Source organism: Chrysoperla carnea, chromosome 1 (genome assembly GCF_905475395.1).
Source record: "Chrysoperla carnea chromosome 1, inChrCarn1.1, whole genome shotgun sequence".
Taxonomy (NCBI): Eukaryota; Metazoa; Arthropoda; class Insecta; order Neuroptera; family Chrysopidae; genus Chrysoperla; species Chrysoperla carnea.
The window spans coordinates 35084681-35094370 of NC_058337.1; the positions used below are offsets into that span (position 1 = coordinate 35084681).

The 9690-nt window shown below is 30.8% G+C and overlaps 1 protein-coding gene across 1 annotated transcript; it reads right to left on the minus strand.

The window, feature by feature from the left end:
- Positions 1 to 261: 261 nt before the first annotated feature.
- LOC123299184 (protein SMG8) lies at positions 262 to 8517 on the minus strand. Its single transcript, XM_044881471.1, has 10 exons — positions 8419 to 8517; positions 8245 to 8362; positions 7739 to 8046; positions 7433 to 7660; positions 4264 to 4798; positions 4001 to 4167; positions 2726 to 3123; positions 2429 to 2645; positions 1695 to 2076; positions 262 to 510 (listed from the first exon to the last, which is right to left on the minus strand). Exons 1-10 carry the CDS (start codon positions 8460 to 8462, stop codon positions 310 to 312), a joined length of 2598 nt encoding a protein of 865 aa, XP_044737406.1. The 5' UTR covers positions 8463 to 8517; the 3' UTR covers positions 262 to 309.
- Between the last annotated feature and the right edge of the window lie 1173 nt (positions 8518 to 9690).

The window sequence follows — 9690 nt, forward strand, 5'->3', positions numbered from 1 at the left end:
TGTTTCGCAACATAACATTTTTAAGCGTTACAAACTTGGGTCTAAACTTAGTATACCTTGGTATATTTCATATATTCATGGTATAAAAATAAATTCAGATATTCATCGATCTGAAAACGTATGGTTAATTGTGCAGAATTAAAGAACCCGAAAGATATTATCTTTTCGAAATATCTCGAAAACAGCGAACTTGTCGACAGTAACATGTTCAGTAAAAATTAATAGACTTGATAAAAATTAATAGATTTTTTTATATTTTTTTAAATTAACATTAATTTTATTGTTAATAAATATCTAATACACTATTTATTAGGCATTGAGAATTCCCCACATTCCTTGAAGTAATCTTGCAGGAGGTTGTGATGTTGGTGCATGTAACGGAGGTAAAAATGGTTCACGATCCGCAACATAAACATATGGTAAACGCAAAATCCAATATGTACTTTGTGTTAGTTTAATAGACTGTTCGAAACTCGGTATAAATACTGGAGCACCAATGCCTGGTTGAACCTAGACAAAAAAGTTATATTTTTAAAATCTAAATCAAAACATATACAAATAATTTCAATCGCTTTGGTATTGCATTTAGTGGAAAGATAATTTTTTATGCCATTTTTGTTTATGCATATGGACGACGTGGCTGGATCGGATGAAGCATATAATATGGGTGATGCAAAAACGATTCATGGCTGCACTGTTTCTACTGGGAGTGAATTTGACAACTGGCAGATAATTTGTGCTCAATATATATAATATTTCACCATATAAATACATTTATAAACTAGTTTCTGTGGGGCTAACTGAAGGAAAGTTAGACAGTAACTGCGAAAGTGAGTTAACATTTCCTATGCCTCTTTATGGTGACAACTCCTATAACAGTGGTTCACCAGTTTGTCCAGACATTCTATCTTCATGTTTAGATCACAAGCCTTTCGAGGGTAGACAAATTTTGAAAGGCCTTGAATTTTACTATGGCTTTATGTGATTAATAACATCACAAATACGCGACATCTTTTATCCGATATTAATTTACATTTTTAGAAGATCCAGCCAGAAGTAGACTTGGATGGTTCACAAAAGATATTGAGTAATAATTGTCAGGCAGCTTCATGTCACTATTTACAAGTTTTCTGGTCCTACAATTCCCCGGATTTTTACGATTGCGTGGCACAAAATAAGGACATACATCATATAACAGGTTTTATATTGAAAATCGACAACTTATTTTGAGAATATCAGTAGTTCCTTGGTTTATTATCAACGAGAATACCAATATCGTTAAACGTTTAACTGTTAAGTCTTATCCATTCAGTGAAACGCACTGTAGAGATCCCGCAATCGAAATAATAACCATAAATCTAGGTTTTTAGAGAAAATTTTACAAAATTTCTTTACCTCCTATCTTAATAAATCGTTAAATTCTACCTAATTCATTTGGTGGATACCTTTTTCAGAGCTAGTTACTTCGGAATATAAATCTGTTTTCTAATGGTCTAGTATGTATAAAACGCCATAGATGCTTCACAAACTTTTCCAAACACATTATTTTTCGTCAATTACATGCGATCTACAATAATGTCCTACATACTTTGTCCTTCACATCTTTGGGTGAGAAAACGGGGCGTATGCTTTCTCATCGAAAAGATCCTCAATAACAAACAAAATGGATTAAAATAAGAATCATTTGAACTTACTTTTGGACATAAGGTAATAAAAACTAAATTTTTTGGTGTAACGACATGAACACGCATTAATTGAGCGACCAATGGCTTATTGGGACGACACGGGCAATTGAAAAATAATGGCATATCTGATGTTGTAACTTTATGTCCAGATTCTTTTACAATGCCAGATGAAGCACGTAACACTTTATCTGGAGACGACATCATGAATCTATGACCTCTAGGACATTCATACTCAATACCAACAAAAACTTTAACAGTGACTTCATTATTAGAGCCACTTGGTGCTGTATTTCCTTTATTTTTCTTTTGATTCGATCGTGAAAGTACACTATTGGAATTATATTTTCGATTTTCATTTACAATCGGCCATGGTGATTTTCCATGTGATGATCTGAAATAATTAAAACAATATAAACTGAAGTCCACAACATTGAATACTAGGTTTCATCTACTTTGATTTACTATTTACACCCAATTAAATAAAAGCATAAGTAGATGTCACTTTTTTTAATCGGTTACGGTACAAGTGAGTGTGCAAATGAAAAAAAAAGGCCTAAGACAAAGTGTCGGATTCGGTCCGCGGTCATTGGTTTTAATTTGTTGATCATTACGTATAATCGATTGATACATTGACATATGCATACGAATCAAATAACAATCTTACAAGGTAGTCAAATACAACTAAATTTAATCATTAACGTTTTATATTAATAAAAACACAATATCAAAACTTAAAAACTTACTTGACAGTAACATCCCAAGGTAATAAAAAATTTGAAAATGGTAAAAAGCCAGGGTGATGTGGATCTGTTAATCCAACATTATGACTATAAAGAGAACTTGGACCTAAACAAACTAAACTCCAACTTGGAAATTGTGGTAATAGTCCCGCTGGAGATGATAGCGTTAACATGCCTGGTAAATATTCTGTAGTACTTGGTTGTCGTACCAAATTTTTATCTATTTTGAAATAAAATATTAATATTAATTTTAAAGTATTTTTAACAGACTGGAAATCAATATTTTAATAAATAAAATACCTTTCTGTTCAGCATCATCAATTAATTCTAATTCGATATCATTGATTTCTGAATGAGCATGTGCTGGGCTAAGCCCTGATTTTGATGGTACCATTAAATCACTTTCAGCTGAAATGTCCGATAAACGATCTGAACTAATCATATCAACTGATCGTGCTGGTCTGTGATATTGTGTTGACAAACTTGAAAATAAATTAGCAGCACGATATTCTTTTGTTGATGGTTGAAATACAGGAAAATCAATACGTTCCAAATGATTACAATTACAATCACGCATCAACTTCTGATAAAAGGTGTGATTTGCATAGCGTACATTGTATGGATCTTCACGTGATCCTTGTGAGCGCCCACAATCACATGCGGCCACATAGCGTACGCCACTGCAATGATCTTTTTCACTGAAAATTAACAAACATTAAATCGTAAATGTAAAACATGCGTAACAATTTTCAGAGTTAAAAAAGTAATTTGAGTAAATTAAATAAAACTTTTAATTATGATTACTCTACTGAGTACCGCCTGGCAATATGAAGTGTCCCGTAGCTATTGAATTCGAGTATAGTGATATAAAAATTCTAAGAAGAAGGTTTCTTTGGGGTTTTTGAATCCGATGTACCATTTATGAGGTAGAGCTCTGTTAGGTAGCTCAATTGTTTTTAATTTTAAGAATTTCTTGAATCGCAATTAGTTAAATTGAAATTTTGATAATAAGTAAACTTATAGAATAAAATTTACTACAATTTATCATCTTAGTATTGTATCCTACGATTTATCATCTTAACATTATTTCCTAAAGAAAAAAAAGTTATTTACGGAAGCACTTATCTTCTTAAGTATAAAATTTAATTTTTTTTTTCAGGAAATATTGAATTATCAACCTTTGCAACGTAAATGTCTCAGTAAAAATTAAACTTAGAAAAAAGTTATGTGTGGCATTCTATTCTTAAAAAATTTGGTAGAAATGACATTCGTCTACTCGACCCATGTCATATCTGTATATAGGCAAGTTTATTACAGATATGATATACAAATTATATACTGAACAAAAACGCCCCAATTTCAAAGTTTTCGTAAATGTAAATTTTGTAGGTTACACTGAAATGAAGCCACTCACGAAGTTTCGTAAGTGTGTTAATCACGAAACTATACCCCCTCTCTGTACTGTAGATTAGCTTTAAAAGAGGGGCAATTCATGGAAATTGATAAAGTAATAAGGAAGACCTCACGGAGTGACCGAAAAAAGTCTACAGAAATAATATATAATATAAAACATACTTATCATGTTTTGGTAAAGTGCAAGGATTTCCTGTGAGACTTGGTTGTTCACATAATTGTCGCCCATTTTCAAAATGTTGTGCACATTCTTCAATTAATTGCTTGCTATATTTTTCAAACATTGGACCTCTGGCATGATTTGTAAATACTGTCATAGCAACTGCTAGCTAAAATATAAAAGAGTTTTTATTATAATTTGGCAATTTTAAATGATTAGCCTTTAATTAAATAGTTAATAAGATAACTACTAATAATTTTATTACCCGACTTTCATGATACGATCTGGTATAATGTGGTGGAAGATTTTCTTGATATCGTGCAACAGCTAACGGTAACACTTTCAGGCATCGTTGTTCTGAAAATCTAGTATCAATATTTAAAGCCGATAATCCACGAACTGAGGTTTCTTCGTTAACATCACAAAATAATTTATACAATTGATTTGCAACTTGAAACCAAATATCAACTGATGGCATTTCAAAATGTGCACGTGACGTATTTCGACCAAGACTATCATCGAACCCTTTAACAAATGCGTGATTTGTGTGCACTTGTAAAAATTTTACAAATGATCGTTTTTCTTGGACTGTTGATGAATCTGTTTGCACAGCATACGTAAAATCTAATTGAATACCACCGGTATTTATACCAGTTGTTTGATTTGAGGAAATATTTGTTTGTTTACATGATTGCAAGAGACTGCGTAATGCGTAAGCTAAACGATCTGTAGTTGGATCATATTCGGTATTCATGTAAACATACTCTTGATTTGGTGGTATTGCAAATAAACAATTTGAACTGGAAAAAAATTTATACATCTTTATTAATTCATTCCTATCCCTATAAGTATATTATAATTGTGAAAGTAAGGATATTTGTTTGTTTGTTTGTTTGTGTGTTTGTTACGCTTTCACGCAAAAACAAATGTATGGATTTGAATGAAACTTGACAATAATGTAGCTCATACATCAGAATAGCACATAAGCTATAATTTATAAAGACACTAGCTTGATACCTGCCCACTTCACTGGGCTTAAAAGTAAAAACCACCGCTTTAGAGCCTCCACCTCTCTTGATCTCACTTATCCCCCTTCCATAACACTCGAAAGGATCAGAAAAAATGGCCATGAATAGGGGATATTCATGTATTTTTAAATCATTGTTTACACCGTTATAAGAGAGTAAAAAATATAAATACTGTTTAAAAATGCTGTAATTAAGTGTAAAAAAATATTTAAAATAGGGAATAAATTTGAGATGTTTAAACGCAGTCATTTTGGCGCTCTCTGTTGACATATTAATATGTGGCCTGTCAATTTACCATAAAGTATGTCAAATCTGACAAGTCACATACTATGACGTTACGCCCGTTTTAAAATTTAAATTTCCTTTTAGAAATTTTAATTTCTCTCACTGAATTTGTACTTTTATTAATTAATTTTAAGTAATCAAAAAAGATGTTAATTACTAAAATAATGGTTTAGTTGAAATGTCCAGCCAATACAGTTACAGACAAAAATATTTGAACCAAATTTAAATTTAATGAATATTCCCTATTGTTTTACACAGGATTCGAAAATATCCGATATTTATTATAAATATCAAAATATCGGATATTTTTGATATATATCCGATATATATCAAAATTTTGATATTTAAAAAAAACTAAAATGTTTTATTTATTTATTACTTAAAATCAGTCAATCAACACAATTTTATAAATTCTATTCAGTCAATGGTCATACCCACACTTAGGTAACAAAACAATAATTTTTACAAATAATAACTCTAGATAATAGATAATCAGTCTATTACCTAATTATCAAATCAGTCATCAGTCATTCGTAAACAACTGTTAATTATCAAATAAAAAAATGTCGTATTCATAATTGTGCTTGGTTTGACTGCAAGGAAGATAAAGGTAGAACATCCTCCGATTCTGAATCTTACTTAAACTTACTCTTACGTTACGAACTTTTTCTGACAAGACAGGATTAGAACTTAGTATTAGTATGTTTTAACTCTACTAAAATGCCATAAAAATTTGGGAAGTAGAAATACAATAACAAACGCCAAAAATTACTAAATAATATTAAATTTTTTAAATCATTTTTGTATTGATATATGTATATCATAAAAATTCATGTGATATATATCGGATATATATCATGATATATATCCATTGATATATATCCTCGAACCCTGGTTATACATTTACTATTTTAATTTTTACAGATATCTTTAATTTATGGTTCAAAATGATGGTCATTTTGTCATCAAGTAACTCTAAAATGTCAGCTTAAATCTAATCTTTTAATATATCTTTATAAATTGTAGCTGTAAAATGAACTATATTGTTCTACAGTTTCATATAAATCCATTCGGTAATCTGAAAGCGAGAAAGCGTAACAAACAAACAAACAAACATTCTTACCTTCACATTTATAATATATAGGGATATTTTAAAAAAATGTGGGGCAACAAGTCCGCATGCGACATTTAATTAAATTTTGTGCTACGTTGTCGCACGCCTACAATAAGCAACACTTGGCAACAAATATCCAGCGACATGTCGCCCAGTGGAATTGCGCCTTTATATTTTGTATATTTTGTATGACCAGTACATGGGTCAGTGACATAATTTGGTCGATCATTTCCTCTCAAGTCAAAATTAGTGGAGTTCATCAGAGAGTTGTATCACAAAGCCTCGTGAATGTCAGTTGCGGCTCCGTCAGGGGGATGAGTGGCGATAGCCACTCATCGATCAGGACTTTCTGATATACGCAATGCATTCTGAATATTTAAATTTTTTTAAATTGAATACGTGATTATTATTTGATTACATTTACCTGTGTTTAATAATCCCTATTTCGAGTATAATGAAAAGGAGAAGAGGGAGCAAGAGATGAGAAGGTTATAACGCGGTTGTCTTTACTTTTAAGCCCAGCGAAGCGGGCGTGTATCATGCTAGTGAAGATATACAATTGAAACCTTACTAAAATTTCCTCTCAGTCGAATCTTCTGAATTTGAGTGTGCTTTATTGTATAAGTTTTTGAATATGAAAATATAGATTTTAAGGCAAAGTATATTTTGTTAACTCACTGAAATTTGAAAGGCGATAATCAAATAAAATGAAGAGAGGCGATAATCTCATAAATGAAATTTGAGAGTTCATACCTAAACTTTTATTTTTATGAAAATTTTCATAATCGGTAACTTCTTTCTAAGGCGCCCAAAAACATTTCAATGGCATCACAAACTTGATGAATACCCGTAGATACCCAAGCTTGAGGAATATTTAAATAAAAATATAATTTAACACAATTCTCAACAGATAACTTTTACCGCAATTAAAAATTTCAGCACCAGATTTCCAAAAATTTTAAATAACTTTCACTCTTAAATAAGGCTTAAGAGAATCCTTTACTTACCTATTATTTATAAGAATTTTCGCTTTCCGGAATATATGATAAACTTTATCTTCAATTGCATGTTCCAATTTCTTTATTGATGCATGGCCCTTTTTAACAATCTCTTTGGGGCATGTTTCAAAATAGAATACCAATCGTGGTGTACACAACCGTCTGTTAGCGATCCATTCAGAACTTATATTTGGAATATTTTTTAAAATATCTGAAACATTCATTGCTGATTTTTGGCTAAAATCGAAATAACAGTTAAGATTCCCAAGTTTTTGGAATTTTTTACCGCGAGATAATCAACTGAAAGGGACTTACCGAGCATTTTCAATAGCTTTAAACATTTGTAAGTAACTTAAATCAAATGTACTTCCTGGATGACTGAGAACGATAATATGAGAAATATGAAAAAGTAAAAGCATAGCTCTGGCATAAGCGTTTTTCACTTGGTTATAAATGATATTAAAATCAGGAACATATGTGTCTGATTCATTTTCATCACATGCATTTTTGGCACGTTCAACTAAATTTTCATAATTTTTAATGAGTGTCGCTGTATCGAATAATCCCCGTAAATGTAGATAAATGATTTGATTTGGCTCATCATATAGACCTTCAATTACCGACTAAAAATCAAAATAATTAATATTAAACATTTCATGTTAAGGTGGTTATAGGGGCCGTGGTTATATATTGGTAGACAAGCGGGTTCCTAGCGTGAGTCTTATTTACAATAAAAACCCGTAAACCCAGATTACACATACACATGATTGTGTACGAATATCTTTATCGTATGTATTTTTATACTATTTTAATACACTTACATCGCTATTCGTTTCAGATTCACCACCAAATACACGACCCAAAGGTTTCGTTTTCTGGCTAAATGAACTGTATGCTGTTTTTCCAATTATTGATACGATTAGAACTTTATCTGAATGGCTAAATAAATATAATTATTAGATTTATATTTATGGAAATGTTTGAAGATTCAATACCTTGGGATATTACTGTGTGGTAAAATAAATGTATCTTGTTTCATGTTTGCAAATATTTTCAATTTTTAAGCACGATTTTCTTATATTTTTATTTGAGACTTTGACAGTTTTCAAATGTTTACATGTACAGCGCTAAAAGCGATTTTTAAGGAAACTATTCTGGTAATCTATAGACTTATTAAAAATAGAATGTTCTAATAAGCCTTTTCATCGATTTGCTTTTGTTTAGTTTAGTCTTTAGATCATATATTTTAAAATAGATAAGCCCAGCGTATCAAGTATGTTTATTTTGGCTTCGCAGAGTGGATTAACAAAGATAAAAATACAATATTCAAACAGCTGACAGAGAAACACAATACGAAAGCATGGTATTCAATGCGCATAATCGTATTGACGGAAGTCAGCTGCTTCAATAGTTACTGTTTGTATAATTAATTCAGTATAAAAAGTTCTAAAAAATGGTTAGTAGTTGTTTTATTTGCAAGGAATATTTGTATCACATGTTAGTAAAGTTTAATTATTAAATGGCAATTATTATTATGTTGTAAATACGTGCCAGGATATTATGTTGTATATTAAGACATGCGCATTAATAACCATGCTTTTGTATTTATTATCCTTGTCAATCTACTCTGAGACGTGGTTCTCACTCTGTTGCCGATTCCAGTAGTGTATTTTCAAAGAGTTTAGTACAGCACTTTTTGACAAAGATGGAAGATATGTGATATGCCTTTATTTAATTGACATCTGTCCGAACCTTTCCGAGCCGTTTTTAATTTGACAAATCCATTGTTGAATGTTATGGCGTGATCTTACGATACGCTCCTTTTCGAGTATATCATTAATATTAAACAATTGCAAAATACATGAGGTATCAAAAAAGATCTATGAATTAAGATTACTACCTCAAAGTTCCAAGAGGTCGGGATATAAAGAAATTGAATCTAATTATACCACCGAATTATATAATATTGTTTAATATTTTTGTTGTTTCGAATCCCTATATATATATATTAAATGTGAAAAGAGTTTGTTTGTGTGTTACACTTTCACGCAAAAACTACTCACTGAATTTTTATGAAACTTTACCATAATATAGCTCATATATAAAAATAACACATGAGGTATAATTTATAAAGATATTAAAATAATAATATTTCACATCATAGTAAAGCATAAATTAAATATTTCCGTAGAAAGGGTGAACGAGATACAATTCATGGCCTTCTGTTCAACCTGGGTTTTCTGATATACTCAATGCATTATGACTAT